Below are 20,533 nucleotides of genomic sequence, written 5' to 3'. Positions count from 1 at the left end.
TGGGACATGTCCTGGGGAGGAGGGGGAAGCCCAGGGGCCTTGACTGGGGGCCGTGGGGAGGCAGACTGCACCGGTAGACCCTTTGTCAGGATGAGCCAGGGGCCGGCAGCATCAGGGGTCTGGCGCAATGGGGGAGGGGCCGTGGATGAGACAGTCCTTCTCAGGTGGTTTCTCTGGAGAGGGCAGCCCTGATTCGCCCTGGCTTCGGGGTGGCAGCATCTGGTTACAGGATATTCTGTGGCCTGGAGGAGGAAGAGAGAAAGGAGGAAGGAAGATCCCTAAGGTGGAGTCCTAGGGTGGAAGCAAGTTCATTTTGAATGAAGTTGCAGTGGGCTGGGACCAACACACTCGGCAGGCTGGAGTGTTACCTAGCAAGAACTCCAGGGAATCAGGCTAGGAGTGGGAGAAAGAATCAGGACTCAGATGGAAGATGCTGGCAAACTAGACGGCAGGATGGGGGTGAGGTAGGGAAAGAGGGAGAAAGAAAAAAAAACCCAGGGAGACAAAGACACTGAAAGATGCAGCAAGAAAAAGAAAAAGAGACAGAAACGCTGTCTGGAGTGGCAGAGACCACAAAGGGAGCTACACACCCACAGAACCCTCCCTGGCACCGGGGCTTGGCCCCTTCCCACGAGGATAAAGGCCTCTCCCAGGAGGTTGAGAAATATGATCCCATCTGGGTTAACCTACTCTTGTCATAACCTACTTCCGTTTCCACATCTTTACCACCCCAAGGATCCAGGTGCCCAACCTAGCTGGTACTAAGCACTTTTCCCATTAATACCACCAGATCTTGGCTAAGTCCTGAGAACATGGTCTTGTTTCTTTTCTACCCATCTCCTTTCCAGTGTCCTTCATATCACCCCATGTCCCCTGCCTCTCTCTCCATCCCTCCTTCTCACCAGATGAGCAGTCCCTTGAGGGCCAAACCCAGATCTGACTCATCTCTGTGTTCCTCGCATCACCCTGTTCAAGGGTGGGCTCATGGGAGGCCTTAGGAGATGTTAATTGAATGAGTGAATGTCTTTCTCCATATACTTCTTAGTAGTGAACTCCTACTCATCCTTCATGACCCAACCTAAATGCCCCCTCCTCCAGGAAGTCTTCTCTGATTCCTCCAGGCAGAGAACATCTTTTCCACACCGGGCACTTCCACCCTGGCCCTTCTATGTTCTGTTGCTGTAAGACTTATGATTCAGCTGGGTCTGGGCTCCCTTGAATGTGTACACCTCACCAGGATGTAGTGGTTTGGAGCATGGACTCTGGAACTGGACCATTTGGGTCCAAACCTCAGTGCTGGTAATTGTTAAGTGTGTGATCTTGGGCAAGTCACTGAACCTCTCTCAGTTGCTCCATCTACTAAGTAGCAATCATAACTGGGGTTGTGGGAGGATTAACACATATGAAGCACAACAGTGGAAGGCTTTCAATAAACATGCCTGTCCCCCTTCTACAGAGCCCTGCACTGCCTCCATCATAATACAGATTATCCATGACTACAGTTGCCTTATATTCTCTGCAGACTGGGAGGTCCTTGAGACCAGAGACTGAACACCCGCTCTGTGCTAAGTGCCATAATAACTGCTTTAAAGAATATTTTGATAGCCAGCTTTTTTTGACTATTTATTCTTTGCTGGCAGTTGGGTCAACATTTCACGTATGTTTTCTCACTACATTCTCACAAGAGTCTAACTAATCTCTATTTCACAGTGGAGATAGCTGAGGTAGAGATAGCACTCAAGTATTTTGCTCAAGTCACCCAGTGAGTTACAGAAATATATTTCCTTCTCTACTTGGTGAACTCCTACTTATCCCTTAAAACCCCATGCATATGTCCCCTCATCTGAGAAGCCTTCCCTGATTCCTTCAGAAGGAGTCTTCAGGTCCTCTTGGGAAACCCTGGGCCTTCTTCTGTTACATCATTGATCATTTTGTGTTATTTGTTAATTTGGCAATGCGTTGAATGCCTTGTGTGTGTCAGGCATCAGATTAGGTGCTTAGAAAACCACAGTGAATAAATCAGAGTCCTTGCCCAAATTGACTGGGTGAGGGGAAGGAGACAGACCATTATGGAGTAAACAGATACTGAGATCATTTTTGCTATAACAAGTGCTGCAAAAGAAATACACAGAGCGATGGATTAGTGACCAGTGCGGAGGTTTACAGTGGGGAGAAGCTTTCAGCCAGGGAAATCCTGGAAGGCCTCCTTGAGGAAGTGACTTTGAACAGGGACCTGAATGACAAGAATGTAAGGCTTGCCTGCCTCCTGGACCAGACTAGCAGCTCCTTGAGGGTAGAGCCTAGTCTGATTCATCTCTGGGACCTGGCATGGCACACAGCTCAATAAACACTTATGATGTGACTAAAGGAATGGGTGAATTGCCTTTAAAAATGAATCGAGTTTTCGAGTTCCCACCTTCTTCACTCTGATTCTTACATAATAAGCTCAACTGATATGCCTCATTGGCGCTTCCTGGGTGTGCTAATAGGGGTGGGGAAACAGTGGAAGACAGCTGTGTCGACTCTGCTCAAACGCTGTGCCCCAGTCTTCCGTGGGATCTGTGGGGGTGCGGGGCAGGGGCCTTGTGGTCACCACCGTGTTCTCAGCACGCAGTAGTGAGCATGCCATACAACTGGTGCTCAATAAACTGATGTTGGGAAGAGAAAACAAAATAACCTGTGCAGGTTAGAAAACTTCTATTGTGCGTGTGTTCCACTTGTGTTACCACTCTAAAGTCCAGGCTCAGGGGAGGAGACACCTGGACTTCCGTTAGCTCTGCTTGGATTCTGTGTATAACAGCCCCTGTTCTATGCACTCAGTTATGTCCAACTCTCTGTGGCCCCATGGACTGTAGCGTGCCAGGCTCCTCTGTCTGTGGGATTATCCAGGCAAGAATACTGAAGTGGGTTGCCATCTCCTCCTCCAGGGGATCTTCCTGACCCCGGGATCAAACCCGTGTCTCCTGCATTGGCAGGTGGATTCTTTACCATAAGCACCACCTGGGAAGTCGCATTTAGCCCCTAGCATGGGAATATTTGCACAGAGACAGTATCAGGGAGAGGACAAGAACCCCCTCATCTCAAATTTTCAGGGCAAAAAGCTCAAAGCCAATTTAGGGGAGGAGAGGGGAGGGGATGGAGTTGGAATGTCTGGTTGTTGGATCAGCCAATAAGAATGGAGATGTGGTATAGAGATGGAATTGGATGGGGATGGATCTAACCAAGAAACCAAAATATTTCCCTTAAATTTCAGAGGGCTTCTTTGCGTAAACTTAGCAACTGAGGTAAGGGAGAGGTCCTCTGATCTTAGAGACTCAGATGCCTGTAAGGTGAGGTCCCTTGAGTTTCGGTGGCCCCAGCAAGGCACGGAAGGTACCAGATGACTCAGAGACAGCCCAGGTCCTGGGACAGGAGGAACAGGTGTTGGGTGGACCCCAACGTGGGAAACAGTGGGAGGGAAGAAGGAAGTGCTTAAGAGGTGCTCTACAGAACTTGACAGGAAGAAATGTGATTCTCCCATCAGTCCTGATAGACGGGGCTGGGAACGCAAAGGGTGGTTAGGATTAGAGGCTACCTCTGCACTCTTCTCCCCAGGTCACAAAAATCACACACATGCCCACCAGGACCTGGTGCCATTTAGTCAGAGTTCACCACCCACCATGTTAATACTTGATATGGCAATTTCCATGACAATCTACACGCACATGTTATAGTCTCCTCATGACACGTTTTATGAGGTAAGCACTTCATTGTTCCGGTTTTCCAAGTGAGGATAAACTGAGGCTCAGAGAAGGTACTGGCTTGCCCAAGGTCACACAGCAGGTAGCAGTGAAGAAGGCCAGGTCGGGTGATGGATAACTTCTCTCAGAGACTAGTGACTACCAGCTTCATTTCTCATGAACAAGACTTGGCCAGCTCTTTCTGCATCTTGGCCACCGCTGTCTGCATCTCAGCTTCAGCATGGGCAGAGAGCAGCAGTGGGCAGGGGGTGTGAGGAAAGAGGAGACATGTTAGCAGGTGTGCATGGGTGGCAGAAATTTGAGTAGGGCAGGGGGAGAGCCCAGCCCAGCTGGAGGAAGGAGGGGAGGTCGAAGAAGAAGGCAGGTGGAGAAGGAGTTGCAGGGCATCCTGGGTCAGTTGGAGCGGATGGTCTTCTCTATCCAAGAGCGGTACTTGCAGATCTGCGTGTAGACAGCTGGATGCTGGGCGGAGCCGCAGGGGTAAACGCCCCACGAAAGGATGCCCTGCAGGGTCTCGTCACAGACCAGAGGGCCACCAGAGTCACTCTAGGAGTGGGAGGAAGGAAAGATCAAATAAATACACCAACGGAAAGGCTGCCACCTAGGGGTCTGGGGTAGTGATGGGGAAGGGAAGGGTCGGGTAGGGTTGGAGCTGGGTTGGGATAAAGCTGAGGCTGGGGTGGGGTTGAGGTGGGATGGGGTGGGGATGAAGTTGGAGGTATGATGGCACTGAGACTGTTGTTCATGGTAGGTGAGGGATGGAGCAGGCTCTAGAGATAAGGCTGGGGTCGGGCTTTAGGAGGGCTTCCCAGGTGGCGATAGTGGTAAAGAATCCGCCTGCCAAGGCAGGAGACGTAAGAGATGTGTGTTTAGTCCCTGGGTCGGGAAGATCCCCTGGAGGAGGGCATGGCAACCCACTCCAGTATGAGAATCCCAAGGACAGAGGAGCCAGGCGGGCTATAATCCATAGGGTTGCAAAGAGCCGGATACAAATGAAACAACTTAGCCCGCAGGCATTAAGGAATGGCTTGAGGATGGGGATGTGGCTTAGGATGGGGTAGGAAGGGGTTGGGAGAAGAAAATGGCAACCAGCTCCAATATCCTTGCCTGGGAAACTCCATGGACAGAGGAGCCTGGAGGGCTATGGCTCATGGGGTCGCAGAGTCAGACATGACTGAGCAACGCATACAGGATGGGGAGACGGGCTTGGGCGTGGACTTGGAGACAGGGTTGGGCATGAGAAGGTGGACACAAGGGAGTAGAGTTGAGCATGGTGCTGACGTTGGGGTAGCAGTGGGATAGTGCTGGACATGGGGAGGAAATTGAGCTGGGAGTAGGGGGTGTCTGTTTTCCCATAGCCTCCCTGTCCTGCTCCCACCAGTCAGAGACCCTCCCTGGCCAGTCTGTACCTGGCAGGGGTCCTGGCCCTGATCCAGTCCTGCACACATCATGTTGCTGGTGATCACGCCGGGATAGAAGACTTCACACTCCTTAGGGCTCAGGATAGTGACCCTGGAGCAGCTCAGGCCCTTGTTGTACTTCACTGATGGGAGAAAGCATCGGGTAACCCTGGGGCCCCAGCTCCCAGTGCCCCAGGACCCAGGAGTCCCGACACGCAGACCGTGCCCCTCCCAGGCCCCAGACTCCCAGCCTCTCCTCCATCCGGGAGTCCCGGCCCCGCTTCCTCCTTCCCCGAGATCCAGGCTGCCCTGGGCCCCTGGCTCTTGCCTCTCCGGGAGGAAGTGGTGGCCCAGCCAGCGATCTGGCACTGGTCCCCGGGCTGCGTGCAGCGGAAGGGCAGGCGCAGGGGCCGCACGCGAGGCCCCGGCACCACGGGCCTGCCGAGCTTCAGCAGCATGAGGTCATGCTCGTCCGTGCGCCTCGGCAGGATGGGGCCCGAGCCCTGCTGGTACTTGGGGTGGACGATAGGACGAGAGGTCCGGCGCAGCTGTTCGCCCTGCAGCAGCAGCAGGTGGTCGTCCCCGACTCGAGCCCACAGGGGCCTGGGGAGGGAAGACCCTTCATCGGGACTGGGGCTGAGCCCCGAGTCCCTGGGAAAGAGGGTACAGGCATTGGGGTCGGGGTGGACTCTCGAGTCCTGGCAGGGGAGGGGGCTGGGGCTGGGATTCTAGGGTCTGAAGGAGGAGGGGCTGGGGGCCTAGATTCTTGGGTCTGATGGTGGAGGGGGCTGGGACTCCTAGGTCTGAGTAAGCACCGTGTAGGGGAAAAGGGAGCTGGAGACCTGAGGTGGAGGCATGGGGATATGTGACCACGGGTTTGGGTCCCTAAGTTCTGCAGGATTTGAGGGCAGAGGGTCTCCATGGGTAAACCTACTCTTTTCTTCCTCCTTCAGTGAGGACTCACAAGGTGAATAACTTCTTTTAGTTTTAAAGTCCTAACCACACTAGACCCCAACTTCTGTCTGCTGCACAAAACTGTCTACACCTAAGAGGAAAACCCTGATGTTGGGAAAGATTGAGGGCAGGAGGAGAAGGGGGCAACAGAGGATGAGATGGTTGGACAGCACCATCAATAGACTCAATGGACATGAGTTTGAGCAAACTCCAGGAGATAATGAAGGACTGGGAAGCCTGGTGTGCTGCAGTCCATGGGGTCACAAACAGTCTGACGTGACTTAGGGACTGAACAACAAAAACAGAAAAAATGGAACCCTAAGAGATTCGGCTGGGCAGTGGCTCTGGATGGGCCCAGAAACGCTGAGAAAGACCACACTGCCCCCTCGTGGCCACAGCACAACTCCACCTCTCCTCCTACAGGAAGCCCTCCAGGACTGCCCCCACGTGGAGCTGGCAGGCCCATACCCTCACGTGCTCCCGCCCCTCCCGCCCCCCCCGCCCCCCGGGGCCTGTCTCCCCAGCCCCTCCGTAGCGCCCCAGAGGAGCTCCCCCTACTTATTGTTCCCGCAGTGTGCAGCGGTGAGCACCCAACTCCTGTCCACCAGGACGCCGGCGCAGTGGAACGAGAGGCCATTGAAGAGGGACACCTGCCAGGGCTGCGAGCCGTGAGTGCACGGGGCGCCGGAGGCCACGACGCGGGAGCTTGTGTCGTTTGCGGGGAGCAGCAGAGCCTCCGAGACTGGAGAAAGAAAGCAGGTGGGGGTCGGAGCAGTCAGGGCAGTATGGCCAGCACTGGGTCTGGGATCCGAGTGGGGCCATAGGACGGGGCTTTTTCGGGGGTGGTGGTGCACAGCCTGAACCCGACGGCGTGTGTGGGAATTGGCTGTCCCGAAGCAACCGAGTGGAAGTGGGCGGAGAACGGCGTGAGAGGGGAAAGGAGACCCAAGGGGCCTCCCCTGGTGGCTCAGACAGAAGAGAATCTGCCTGCAAGGCAGGAGACTCGCGTTCGATCCCTGGGTCGGGAAAATCCCCTGGAGGACGCGATGGCAACCCAGTCCAGGATTCATGCCTGGGAAATCCCGTGGACAGAGGAGCTTGGCGGGCTAAGTGCATGATGACTGAGCGACTGACACTTTCACTTTCACTTGCAAGGAGACCGAAGAGGCTGATTCTGGAGGAGTGAGGAGTGAACCGAGTACAGGACGAGGTCAGGAATACAAGGAGGCGTGGCTGTGGGTGTGGCTAATGGGGCGTGGCTAATGGGGGCGTGGCGAAAGGGACGGGGATAGAACTCTGCGCTGCGGCGGTGAAAGTTAGGGTTGGGTGGGTGAAAGTTAGTTAGCGCTACCGTGCTAGCAGAAGGGGTGAGGGCAAAATACTGTAAAAGCAAGGCTTGGGATAGGGACTCCTCTGTTGGTCCGGTGACTGAGACTCCACACTCCCACTGCAGAGGGCGTAGGAGTTCAGTCCCTGGAGGGAACTAGATTCCACAGCCTTCAACTAAGAGTTCGCCGGCAGCGACTGAAGATCCCACACGCCAAAGCTAAAAAGATGCCCCAACTAAAAGTTGCAGCTGTGTGCTGCAACTAAGACCCGGCGCAGCCAAATAAATAAATACATATTAAAAAAAAAAAAAAGACTTGGGATTAAAATAGGGCGGAGTAAGAAGGGGCGGGGAGGGGAAAGGCGAGGACAAAGTGGGGGGTGTACTGATCCTAGCGGAGTGAAAAGGTTGGGATAGCTAGGGCGGAGTTAGAAGAGGGGCGGGTCTGACTTGGGGCCGGGCCTTTCCGGACCGGTGGGTGAGTGCTGGGGGTCCCAAGGGGAGGAGAAGTGCGCGACAGGTTTGGTGATAACAGCCCACTCTCCCATCGCCTCCCCGCCGCCCGCCCGCCGCCCACCCCATTCCCCGGCAGCCCCCATCCAAGCCTGCCTTCCCGCCTCACCCCAGAATTGCGCCATCAGTAGCGGCAGCAGCAGCTTCCCCAGGCCGCCCTGAGCGCCGGAGGCGGCGGAGAGGTGGAGATGTGGAGGTCTCATGGCCAGGACCTAGGCTGGGTAGGAGCAGCGACGCAGGCAGTTCAAAACACTTGCCGGGTCCGAGACCCCCACCTTGCCTGCCCGTCCGTGCATCCTGGGCCACCCCAACCTGCGGGGACCCGTTTAACCTGCGGCCGACGGGCGCAGGGGTGGGTAGCCTGGCGATTCGGGCCTGAACCGCCAGTGATGGGCGCAATTACCCTAATGACGCCCCTCTGGCGTCCTCCCTCACTCCCCGTCCCACGCCCGAGGGCAGCGCCCTCCTGGCCCGGGCTGTCCCGGGCTGTCCCGGGTGCCAACCTCTCGGCGCTTCGGGTTCCTGCCCTCCTTCATATAAATGGGCTGGAGCTTCGAGGCTCAGAGGATAAAGAGGATAAAGAAGCTGAGTCTCCAACAAGTCTACCCGCCACCCGAAGGTGCCCACCTGGGCTCTGGCGACCCACCCCCACCAAGGTGAGGTGCGTGCCGCTCACCTGGGAGCTGTGGAGGGGAAGACGTGCCTCAGCCCTGCCTTGTGGGCCGCTGGACTCCTCTGCCAAGGGACCCCTGGGCAGGCCTCCCCTTTTAACCCCGAAGAGCCTGTTTCCCCACCCTCCCCTCAGGGAGGTACCCACTCCCTTTCCCTCTCCCTAATTATGCCGTGGGTGAGGCTGGGCCCCAGATTCCTGCTTTGGGAGGGGCCCAGGAATACAGGCTTCTCCTAGTGCCTGAAACACCCTTTCAGAACTTGGATTTCGTGGGGTTTCCCCAGGTCCGGTGTTCCCAGAAGCTTTCTTAGGTGAGGAGAGAGGGGGGCCACATCCCCAGAAGTTGCCCGGGGGTCACTGGCATAGTGCTGGAGACAGATGACTGTAAGCAGAGAGAGAGGGAAATAAGTAAACAGGGAAATGCATACTGAGAGTGACGTAATGAGAAAAGCCGGGCGGCTGACCTGGAAAGAGGGAAGCAGAGCGATAAGACAGATGGAAGGAAAAAGAGTGGGAGCAAGAGACACAGACACAAGGAAAAGAACGCACAGAGAGGCAGGTGCGGACACAGAGGGATGCTCTGTGCCTGGGCGCGCACCCGTCCACAACCAGAGTGATGTCCTTGTGTGTCCTGGCCCCTGTGTGTAGGGGAGGTTCCGCACCCTCTTCGGGCACGTCCCATCCTTCCTGCCACCTGCGTGTCTCCAGGTGAGTCACAAGAGGCCAAAAGCTGCAAGGGGCATCCCATGGCACTTCAGCCAACTCCCTCATTTCGGGTGAGGAATGGGAGGCTCAGAGAGGGCAGTGACTCACAGGAGGCCACGCAGCAAAGTCCACTTAACCACTCAGAGGCCCCAGTCCCAGCTCGGGGCTCTGACTCCTCCTGCCAACCACCTCCCCTGCCAGGCGAGCAGAATGTGAGGAGAGATCTAGTTCTGGACTATTTGTGATGCTTCTTCTCCAACAAGAAGTGGGTTAATTCCAGAGGTAGCCCAGCTCTGTGCCCTCCAACTGAACTTTCTGCCGCGATGGAGAGGCTCCGTATTTGCTATCCAACGCAATAGCCACCAGCCACATTTGGCTACAGAGGTTTTGACATGCGACGGGTATGACTCAAGGATTACATTTCTGATTTTGGGCCATTTAAATTTAATGTTAATTTAAATAGCCACATGTGGCTAGTGGCTAATGTATTGACCTGCAAAGGTCTTGATGAACTACCTATTATGAAGGTTGGAAAGAAAACAATGATCCCTTCCTTTTATTGGGTCTCAGCTATGTGCAGGCTGACTGACGGAGTGTACATACTTCTGCATGCACAATTTTACAGATAAGGAAAGGAGTCTTAATCAAGGCAGTGTTGTTAAGAAATGATCCCTTGCTCCTCTTACTTACTGGCTGTGTGACCGTGAATAGGCGACTTCTTATCTCTGTGTCTTAGTTTTCCTCGTCTGCAAAATGGGTATAATAATAACAGCACCAGCCTCATATGGTTTTGTGAAGATTGTGTCGGGTGACATATTTAAAAGCCCTGGGACCAGGGTCACCAGGAGCATTCAAAAGATTCATTCGTTTAGTAAATATTTATTGAAACCTTAGTGTGTGCCAGGAATTGCATTTGCAGCTGGAGGTACAACAGTGAACCACACAGCTATTTTCACTCCCAGAGTCACAAGTTAGAATGAGGCAGGAGTAGAACCCAGGTCTCCTAACTCCAAATCCTAACCCTGATTACTAAGTAATCACACTGATTACTAAGTTAACAGCATCTCTCGTGGTCAAGAAGGCCTCTCCCCCCACAAAGTACATGAGGCTCAGACTTCCTTATTAACAGAATGAACAGGAAACCACAGCCCCAAGTAGGGATTAGGGGATTGGGCTGTGATCAGCTGGTCCTGGCTAATTGTTCTCCATGGTCTTCTGGATCCAGTCCACATATTTGCAGACCTTTGTGTAAACACCAGGCTTTTTGGAGACAGCACATGGATCCTGGCCCCAGGAGATGATGCCTTGAAGAGACCCATTACAGACCAGAGGGCCACCAGAATCACCCTGGAGATGGGGAAAAGAGAACCAGTTAGACAAGAGGTGAGAGGGGAAAGTGTTCATGGTCTTCGAGAGGACGTGGGGATAGTGTTAGAAGAGAGGTGGAGATTGAAGATGGGATTGAGGATGAGGTTAGAGTTACAAGTGAGAACAAAGATAGGAGAGAAAACTGATTGGGGGGACTTCCCTGGTGGTCCAGTGGTCAAGAATCAGCCTTCCAATGTAGGGGATGTGGGTTCAATCTCTGGTCAAGAAAGTAAAATCCCACATGCAGTTAAGCCTGGGGTCCACCACTAGAGCAAGCATGATTTGAGGATGGTTGGGGCTGGAAATAGGGGTGGGGATGGGAGTGGAGCTGGGGATTGTGTTTAGGTTAGAAAGGGGAACCAGGAGTGGAGCTGGATTGGGGGGTTGCTGGGGAAAGTTGGGGAATGAGATTCTGGCTGCTGATGAAGATGCGACTGAGGTGGGAGCTGGGAATGGAAATGTGGTCGGAGACCCAGGCCCTGCCCTCTGACCTGGCAGGAGTCCTTGCCCTCCTTTCGGACACTGGCACACACCATCGTGTCCGTGATGTTGCCGGGGTAGGCGTCCTCACACTCCTTGTGCTTGATGATGGTGATGTTGGCACATCGCAAGGTACGGGGCAGGTGCACTGTAGAGGCGACATGAGGGGGCACAGAGAATGAGAAGCCCTCGGTCCCCTTCCCTACACTGCAGGGCTGCCTCTAACCCCGGCAGAGAACCAAGGTCCTTTCTCTGCACCCAGTTCCCGTCCTTCTTGCTTGCAGCAACTCACCTCTCTTCTTGTAGCGACAGTAACAGTAATGCCATTAAGTAAAATTCTTTATGCCAGTTGCTCTATAAACATTATCTCTTATCTAGACCTAGCAGGTGGGTGTGATTATTCTCATCTTATAGAGAAGCCACTTGCCTAAGGACCTACAACTCTGCAGGTCGTGGATCTGAAATTGCACATCCTGTCTCTGAATCCAGGCCCCAAACGTTTGTCTCCACCCTCCCCAGCCCTAACATTTCCACTCTTTCTTTTGACTTATCCCACTGTTGACACCCCCGGGGTGGCCTCCTTTTGTATTCCTGCAAGTTCTCGTCTTTGCTATCCTTCTGCAATCATAACCGCGTGCCCCGCCCCTCCCCATCGCGTGCCCCTCTGGAGCCCCTACACTGGGGGCTGGACATGGTGCCCCAGCCGGAAATGAGGCAGTTGGCGCCCGCGGTGACGCAGCGCCGTGACACGGTGAGGGGTCGTACGGCCCAGGTGAGCTGGGCCGGGGTCATCATCTTCACCAGCATGATGTCGTTGCGGTGGTCTTTGTTGGGGAGGCTGTTGTTGAAGTCTGGGTGGGGGAAGGACTGGGTGGCAGTTCGGGTCTGCTCACAGCCATCCTGCTGCCGGAGGCTGTGCGCCCCCAGGTGAACCACGTATCGGCTGAAGTGGGAGACACACCGCGGGTCAGAGACGGAAGGGGAGGGAGACACAAGAGATGGAGAGAGGTGTGGTGTGGGGGTGGAGGGGGAGAGACGGAGAGAATGAGGAAGCAGCGCGGCTCCCCCTCCAGCCTCGTCCCCGTCGCCCACAACGCACCACGACCTTATCCTCAACACGACATCCGAGCCCAGCGCCATCCCGGCTTCCGACATCCTTCATCGTCCTAGCTTCAGTCTCAGCCCCATCCCACCGTCGATCCCTGACCCCACAGTCCCCACCCGAGCCCCTCTCCACCCATCTCTCCATCTCCAGCCCCCTCCCCTCCCAGCCCCGCCCCAGCCCCCGCACCCACGGCTTGCGGCAGTGGGCTGCTGTCAGGAGCCATCTGGGGGCGATGAGAGTGGCCCCGCAGAGCAGCCTCGTCTTCTGGAACAGAGCCACCTGCCAGGGCTGTGAATGAGGGGCGCACTCGTAGCCCTTGATGATTCTGGTCTCTCCCCCGACGTGCCCTAGAAGGGTGGGGAAGCCAAAGAGGGGGCCCAGCCATGAGAGGACTCCCAGAAATGGGGGGGAGGGGATCACAACCCTGGGGACTCACTGTATGGACCGGCTGGGCATTAGATGATTGAAACCCTTCCATACCAGCTGCTCAGCAGCCACTGTCCTGAGCTCTCTGAGTGTCTCCCACACCACCCCACCTGCCCTAGGCCCTCCTCTGGGACTGTCTTTGTCTCTTCCCTATTCTAGCTCTAAAGGGATTACACCTTTGGGTGGCAGGGGGCATCCGAGACTCGTTACGGCTCATCTACTCTTTCAGATGCCCTGTTATTCTGTATTTTTAATATCAGCTCCATCAGTGTCTACACCTTGAGGGCTGGGAATCCTAGAGACTCTGGAGGCCCCTGCCCGTCCCCACCCCCCACCGTACCTGTCACCAGAGCAAACATGATTAATTGCAGAGTCATCATGGCCTGCAGCGGGGGAGGGCAGGCCCCAGGTTCTTCTGGGAACAAGATGGACAAGAGGCCGAATCACTTCATGGGGAGATGGAGGGCTGGTGCGTGACCCTGCTCCGGCTCCTCCCCCAGCAAGAAACAACCAGGTTTGCGGAATTCCCTGGTTCTCACAGCCACCCCAACCTCCAAATTTTTAAAAATAAATCTCTAGTATGGAGGCTGGCTTTGCAGGGCCCAGTCCCAGTTAGGGGCTTCCCCAGTGGCTCAGTGGTAAAGAATCCGCCTGCCAAAGCAGGAGACCCAGGTTCCACCCCTGGGTGGGGGAGATCCCCTAGAGAAGAAAATGGCAGCCCACTCCAGTATTCTTGCCTGAAAAATCCCGTGGACAGAGGAGCCTGGCGGGCTGCAGTCCATGGGGTTGCAAAGAGTCGGACACAACTGAAGTGACCGAGTACACACGCATACACTCCCAGTTGGAAACTCCAGAAGCTAGGGGAGGGCTTTGCCCAGGGCAAGGGATGGGCTGACCCTGTGTAGTCAGCCATGGGACCTCGTAGGCCCTTCTTGCCCATCTGAGACTTAGGGCCCAGCCAGCTGGGGGTCGGGGGATAAAGGGAACCAGGCTCCATTCAGTAACCACCCCAGAGCTATCTGGGGTGTAGGAGGGAGCTCAGCCTGGGACATCATTCTGACCCCCAACTCTGCTGAACCCCTGCCCCTTGGAAGAACAGCTAGACAGGGCAGAGTGGGGCTGGTCACCTGGCCAGTGGGGGTGGGGGTGGAGGAATGGACTCAGTGATGGAAGCTGGGGTCCGAGGGCACTAAGCTTGGGGTGGGGGGCAGCCTGCTGGAGACAGATCAAGGCAGACAGACACAATGCCTCCACCCCGAGAAGGTCTGAGCAGGAGGAATGATGCCAGGCAGAGGCCTGGCACCCTCAGCAGGGCGCCTTCCCTTCCGCCCTCCCACCACACCCCCAGACTCACGGGCGCTGGGGCTGGGGCTCGGGGGGCCGGCCGACACTGATGCAGCAGGTCTTGGAGTGGGAGGCACCAGAAAGGTGAGCAGGCAGGGGGTGGCCCCGGGCGGGCCCAGGATGACTGGCCTCCCAGCCCTGCCTTGGCGCCCCCGGGGGCAGGGTGTGGGGGGCACTCCCCAGCCTGGCCCCGGCCCTTGGGTGTGTTGCCCACCTGCCACTGTCACGTCCCCAAGTCTCTCTTCTCTGTGCATCTGTATCCCCTCGCACCTCTGGGTCCATCTGTCTGTCTGCATCCTTTCCTGTTCCTGTGAATCTGCCTTTATCTTTCCCACTTTTCTATAATTCTGTGTGTGTGTGTGTGATTTTTCTTTCCGGTCCTTTCTCTCTCTTTGTCCAACCCTGTTTTTCCCTCCCAGTCTCTGCAAGCCTCCTGTAATTCTTCCCATCTTTCTTTGTGCCTGCCTCTCTCTCGTCTCTGCCTCCCTCCATCCCTGTCCTTCCATCTCTCCCCACATTCATGTCTAAATCCCTCTCAGTCCTCCTCCTCTCCCAGTCTGCCTGTGTCTCCGGTCTTTACTCCTCCCTTCCCACAGCCCCCAAGCCCAGGGGGGGCCCTGGCCCCTTTGTTCACCATTCCAAGGAGTGGGGTGGGGTGGGGGGACTCGGGCATCACACAGGTGGGGCTGCTGCCAGGCAAAGAAGCAGGCAGGAGGGTGGGGGAGGCAGGATGGGGCCTGTGGGATTCGAGGCCCAGGAAAGGGAAGTCCGCCCTGGGCTGGCATCCACCCCCCAGGGCTCCTCCAGGGCTTCACTTCCCTGCCCACCCTTCTCCCGGGGTCCTCGGGAGCCAGCTGTGGCCCTTACTCACTCTGTGACCTAGGTCCGATGACTTCCGGAATCTGAGCCAGCTCAGCTTCCTCCTCTGCAAAACTCAAGTGCCGATCCCTACTTCTGCGGGTTTGTTTATTATCACTTAGATCTCCCTCTGTCTTGCCCTCCTCTCTCCCCTAATGAGATGTGAAGCAAGACTAGGGGATAGGCTTGGGTTCTGACAGCAGCCAGCCTTGGCCCCAAATCTGGGCACTGCCTCTTCCTACCACAGTGACGTGGGATGAAGGACTCCACCCGGCTGAAGCTCAGTTTCTTCATCTGTGAGATGGGGGTGACAGCTCTGCCTCAGGGGGTTGGGATGGAGACTCAAGGAGAGCCGGGTACAGTAGGCAAGCATCCAGCAAAATGCTGCCATGGCTGTCCTGATCGCCCCTCACCCTCTCTCATCTCAGTGTCCCTTCCATTCATTGGGGAGAAGAAATTCTCTTTCCAACTCCTGGAGAGGTTATGAAGACAGACCCTAAGAGGTGGGCAGAACTATTTTAAAACCGAGGCTGGGTCCTCTTGTTTTCTAGGGCTACAGCCCCTCCTCCATCATCACAGACATCAAAACAGACCTGCACCCCACATTAAATATAACGCGTACTCAACTCCAGCTGAGCCAAGTTGTGATTGGCTCGTGGGAAGAATGTTATGTTTTATAGACGTTTAATTAAATGGTAGTGAATTTTGATCTTGCAGCTTTCATTTGGTATTTTGGAGCTGACAACCCTGTCCCCCACCACCCCCACCACACACACACGCACCGCCCCATGTCAGGTCCTTCATGGCCCTTTGAAAAGTTTATAAGCTCTAAACTTATAAGTTCCTGTTGCGGCAGATGGAGAAAAATGGCCTTAATTTCTAATGCAATTTTCTCTAGTGCATTCATGTGAGGCTCCTGAGGGAAAAGCCTTACCCTCTCGCATCTTTATTTCCACACCTGTGGGCAGGGTCACTGATGAGACCTCCCTCTAATCTCAACCAGCAGAGGGATTCAAATAGACACAGCCCCTTCTCCAGGTTTATTTATTCCAGTCACACACTTCCTTCTGCTTCAGCCGTGGGTCTTAGGAGGGCTGGCTGGAGTTGGGAGTTCTGCGAAGAAGATCCCCAGTTCAAGAAGAGTGGGAGCTAGAGGTGATGATGGAGACGGTGTTGGCGCTCTGCGGGTCACAGTGGCCCCCAAGCTGAGGTGTGACGATGCAGAGAGCAGGTCAGCTGCTCCCTATGACCGTCTGGATCCAGTCCACGTATTTGCAAATATTGGTGTAGACCCCTGGGATGCCTTCTTGTCCGCAAGGCCCCACGGACCCCCAGGACACCAGACCCTGAAGAACCCCTCCACACACCAGGGGCCCCCCGGAGTCACCCTGCAAGACAAGAGGTGAAGGAGCACGGTCTGAACATGGGGAAACCCTGTGCCAGTTTCCTCTCCACAGCCTCCTGCCCCCTCACCCATTTCTTGGGCCTTGAGGATGGTGGCTCCAAGCCTTGTCATCAGGGAAAACAAGAAGAGCCAGGTTCCCAGAGGACAACAGTGACTAAACAGAGAAGAACACATTGTCCTTAGGGGCCAATCCCAGGGAAGGAGGGCAAGCCTCTACGTCAGGTTAGAGGGTTCTCTCAAAGACAATAGCTGAGCCTTGACCAATGAGGAAAGAGAGTACAGGCACCGATGACCAATCCCAGTGGAGGAGGGCAGGACTCCATGTTGGTCAAGGAAAAGGGCTGGGGCCCTGACCAATGAGAGAAGAGGACACTGGTACCAGTGACCAATGGTAGAGAAGGAGAACTGGACATCTCAAGAGCCCTCTCCAACCATAGCTGGGGCTCTGACCAATGAGGGAAGAGAGCACAGGCATCAATGACCAATCCCAGTGGAGGAGGGCGGGACTCCATGCAGGCCAGTGACCAATGGTAGAGAAGGAGGACTGGACGTCTCAAGAGTCCTCTCCAGGACTCTGGCTGGGGCCCTGGCCAGTAGGCAGGGGCAGCCTTCAAGCTGGAGGACCAACAGGACAAGGTAGCCGAATTACAGGATGAGAGAGCCCTCCAGCCCCTCTCTCCTGGGCCAGCAGCAACGGGAGGATGGATGGAATGGGGAAGACTCAGGACTGGAGAGACACGCGGTCACCTGCCTGAGCTCCGAATGCCCGCTACCTTTCGCTCCCCCTCCTTTTGTGCCCCACCCCAAATCTCTCCTGCTCTGTACCTGCGCTCCCTCTCTCTGTCCTCCACTCCCTGGGCTCTCTCCCTGGCGCTTTCTGTGCCTCTCCTTCTTTCTGACCTCCTCTCTCTCCCCGTCTCCTCTCTCTGACTTGCCCGTTCTGCTCCCCCCACCCCACCCCGTTCTCCCGCCCCTCCCTCCCGTCCTGGGTGTTCCCTGCAAGTCGCTCACCTGGCAGGCATCCTCCCCAGCTTCGCCGCCAGCACACACCATGTTGTCTGTGATTCTCCCGGGGAACACTGCTCGGCAGGTGGCATTGGAGACGATGGAGAGGCTGAGGCACTGGAGTCGGTCTGGGAACGGGCCTGGAGATGGAAGATGGATGCTGGAGGATCCCCCAGTGCTTCCCTCATCCCGCCCCCCACAAAGAGGCCACATGGAAGCCCAATACAAGTTTATCCTCCACCCCCTCCCTGTGACCTCCAAGACAATCCTCGGGCCTTTACATTTCAGATGATGATTTGATTACATAGTGGCTCTAGATTTCAATCCATTGGCCCAGTCCCCCCGACCTTTAGCCTATGACTCAGATACAGTGACTCCAGACGTGACCTTCTCCTTCAATCCCAGCTACTGTGACCTTTGACCTTCAATCTTTTAAAATAACCCTTTGAGCCCACCTTGGCCTCACGTCTTCTCTCTGTCTGTCTTCCTTGTCTTCAACTTAACCTCTGACCTCAGCTCTGCATCCTCTAAACCACTGGTTCCTACTCCAAAGTGGCCTCTGATCCTAGTTTACTTGACCCCAGACTCCATGACCTCTAACCCTTGGCTCCACACACCAAACACTATGGCTTCCAGTCCCAGACCGGTGACGCTTGATGGAATCCCAGTTTCCGTCCTCAGATTGCGGCCGACATCTGGGTCCCATGACCTCAACTCCACAGTGACTGACGCCACAGTCCATGACCCCAAGAGCCTATTATCTATGCCTTTCGCTCTAGCCTGATGACCCTTGACATCTGTCCGACCTCTAACCTCATCCCTGACCCATGACTTCCAACTCCATATTCAACCACTGAAACGCTTTGACTCCCAAGGCCCTTGATGCACCATATTCTCAGACCCCGGGGCATGATCCTGATGGGGGACCGTTTACCCATCCTTCCTCTGAGAAGGCAGGACCCTTGACCTCACACCCTATACCCCCAGCTCTGTCCCTCCTGACCTCTGACCCCGGGACCCCCTTACTCCATGGGTGGTTGGTGGTGCCCCAGCCCGAGATGTGGCATTCGGTGCCAGCTGTTGCACAGGTCGTGGGCAGGGGCAGGGGCTGGACGCTGGCAGTCAGCCGGACAGGGGTGCCCAGTCGCAGAAGCCGGAGGTCATTGTCATGGTTCCCCAGGTTGCCTCGGTAGCTGGGGTGGGTCACCGAGAGGCCGCTGCGTCGGATCTGTTCCGTCCAGTCCAGTTTGCTCAGGCTGTGTTCCCCCAGGCGCACCCAGTACCTGCTAGGGGGGTATGGCGGGTGGTGGGTGGGCTGTCCCGGGGCTCCCAGGCCCCCTGCCCCTCCCTACCGCTCCGCACCTTGATAGCTGTCCTCTCGCTCCTTCATTCCCTTGCTCTCACTGTCTGTCTCTTCCCATCTCTTGGTCTCTACTTCCATTGCCATCTCTGCTTCTCTAGCGTCCGTCCTGTCTCCCCTCTCCAAGCCACTGTGTCACTTTCTGACTCTGATTCTCTCAGCTGGTGATGCCCATGGGGCAGGGACATCAGTGAGTCCTGTTCACTGCCCTGTTCCCACCACCCAGCAGAAGGCTGGTCATCAACATTGTCAACTAACTGCAGGGGGAAATAAGGAGTAGATTCTGTTTGTCTTGCTGGTGTCCCTCCCTGTCCCCACATCTCTCTGTCTCTCCATCCACATCTGAGAGCATCAGACTTATCAAGCCCAATCCCCTCATTTTACAGATGGGACCAGTGAGGCCCAGAGAGGTACCAGATGTAGCCTTTGACGTTGCACAGAGAGTTTGGGTCAGACATTGGCCCGACGGCTCAGACTGGGCCAGGGGACGCTGGCCTGGTGACACACACCATGTGGGAAGGAAATGAGACGTGAGGGAATGTAGGGGCTGGGTGGGCAGGTTGCAAGACCCCTGCTCTCCACCCCACAGCTCCCCACGCAGGTCCACCCCAGGCCCACTGTGAGGAAGTCCTACTTCTTGTCTAACCTCAGGCTCTCTTGTTGCAGGACCATCTGCTTACTCCTGTGAGCCCCTCCCCTGCAGTCCTCCCCTCCCCACCACCCTCCCTTTGACCACCCTGAGTAGGGAGGCTCCTAGGTGGGGGCTTACCTGCCGCTGCAGTGAGCAGCCGTGAGAACCCACCTGCGGTCAATGAGGACCCCCCCACAGCGCAGACGGGTGCCCTCAAACAGCCCCACCTGCCAAGGCTGAGAGTGAGGGATGCACTCGGTGCCGTTAACGATCTTCTCTTTGGCCTCGTGGCTGAACCCTGAGGACAGGGTCACAGGGCAGAGGGATGGGGGTCAGAGGCTTAGAGACTGTGGATCAGATAGAAAGAGAAGTACAGAGCTCTGGTGCACACACGCCACAACTAGAAAGTCTGCGCGCCTCAATGAAGGATCCTGCATGACCACGAAGATCCCACGTGCTGCAACTAAGATCTGATGCAGCCAAATAATAAATAAATTTTTAAAAAAGAAAAAAAGAAAGAGGGACACAGAATGAGCAAGAAAAAGGCAAAGAGAAAGAAACAAGAAACAGAGACGGCGGGAGAGGGGGCTCAAAGGCAGGAAGACAGACCGGTGATATACAGAGAGAGACACATGGAAACACCCAGAGACACAGAGAGGAAGAGAGAGGAGAGAGATGCTTCAGGAGAGAAACAGACATTCAGAGAGAGAAAGGATGGAGGCGTGGTGACAGGGAGAGACAGAGGGGAGATGGATTGGAGGATAGAGAGAGAGAGGCACAAGACCCCGGAAGAGGGAAGTGAATGGAGGTGTAGAGTCAGCCCGCCGCCCTCCCCTCCTCAGTGCTCGGCATTCTCATGAGGGAGGGACCCACCTTCCCTCTGGGAAACTCACCAACGAAACACAGGAGCAAAAAGATGCTGGCTCTCATGGTGGCCCACTTCCAGGTTCTGGGGGCACAAGATACAGCATCTCAGAGATGGCAAGTGGACCCTCCCACTCCCATCCCTTGCATCAGCAACTCCACGAGGAGGGGACGGTCCACACGCCCATCCTTCTCTGTGCCCATCCCCCCAAGGGTCACCCCGCCCCCACCGGTGTCTGCCTGCCTCCTCCTCACCTGGTCTCTCTGCCTGCCGGTTCCTCCAGGTGTCTGTTGCGATCAGCCTGTCTGTCTCTCTATCTCGTCTGCCCACCCACCGGCTTGTCCTTTCATCTGCCGGCTACCCTGCCGGTCCACGCT

The 20,533-nt window shown here is 55.7% G+C and overlaps 3 protein-coding genes across 4 annotated transcripts; all 3 read right to left on the bottom strand.

Annotated features, from left to right (window-relative positions):
- Positions 1-3,707: 3,707 nt before the first annotated feature.
- KLK10 (kallikrein related peptidase 10) lies at positions 3,708-8,743 on the bottom strand. Of its 2 annotated transcripts, XM_020890487.2 has the most exons (6): positions 8,611-8,743; positions 8,044-8,151; positions 6,653-6,836; positions 5,469-5,743; positions 5,150-5,283; positions 3,708-4,286 (listed from the first exon to the last, which is right to left on the bottom strand). In XM_020890487.2, exons 2-6 carry the CDS (start codon positions 8,135-8,137, stop codon positions 4,134-4,136), a joined length of 840 nt encoding a protein of 279 aa, XP_020746146.1. In that variant the 5' UTR covers positions 8,138-8,151; positions 8,611-8,743; the 3' UTR covers positions 3,708-4,133. The 2 variants fall into 2 exon arrangements, with proteins under 2 accessions (XP_020746146.1, XP_070306508.1); XM_070450407.1 differs by lacking the exons at positions 8,044-8,151; positions 8,611-8,743 and having other exon boundaries at positions 6,653-7,311.
- A 1,429-nt stretch (positions 8,744-10,172) lies between these two features.
- On the bottom strand, positions 10,173-14,984 carry LOC110135469 (kallikrein-11). Its single transcript, XM_070451898.1, has 6 exons — positions 14,904-14,984; positions 13,029-13,103; positions 12,448-12,609; positions 11,835-12,191; positions 11,169-11,305; positions 10,173-10,656 (listed from the first exon to the last, which is right to left on the bottom strand). The coding sequence occupies exons 2-6, from the start codon at positions 13,066-13,068 to the stop codon at positions 10,504-10,506; spliced, it is 849 nt and encodes a 282-aa protein (XP_070307999.1). The 5' UTR covers positions 13,069-13,103; positions 14,904-14,984; the 3' UTR covers positions 10,173-10,503.
- Positions 14,985-15,715: 731 nt separating this feature from the next.
- On the bottom strand, positions 15,716-20,258 carry KLK12 (kallikrein related peptidase 12). The gene is made up of 5 exons (XM_070451897.1): positions 20,185-20,258; positions 19,430-19,589; positions 18,327-18,586; positions 17,307-17,440; positions 15,716-16,278 (listed from the first exon to the last, which is right to left on the bottom strand). Exons 1-5 carry the CDS (start codon positions 20,219-20,221, stop codon positions 16,123-16,125), a joined length of 747 nt encoding a protein of 248 aa, XP_070307998.1. The 5' UTR covers positions 20,222-20,258; the 3' UTR covers positions 15,716-16,122.
- Positions 20,259-20,533: the final 275 nt, after the last annotated feature.

The sequence above is a fragment of the Odocoileus virginianus genome, chromosome 20 (assembly GCF_023699985.2).
Source record: "Odocoileus virginianus isolate 20LAN1187 ecotype Illinois chromosome 20, Ovbor_1.2, whole genome shotgun sequence".
Lineage (NCBI taxonomy): Eukaryota > Metazoa > Chordata > Mammalia > Artiodactyla > Cervidae > Odocoileus > Odocoileus virginianus.
Note: the sequence above shows the minus strand (reverse complement) of the source record. Positions and strands in the feature narration are given on the sequence as shown.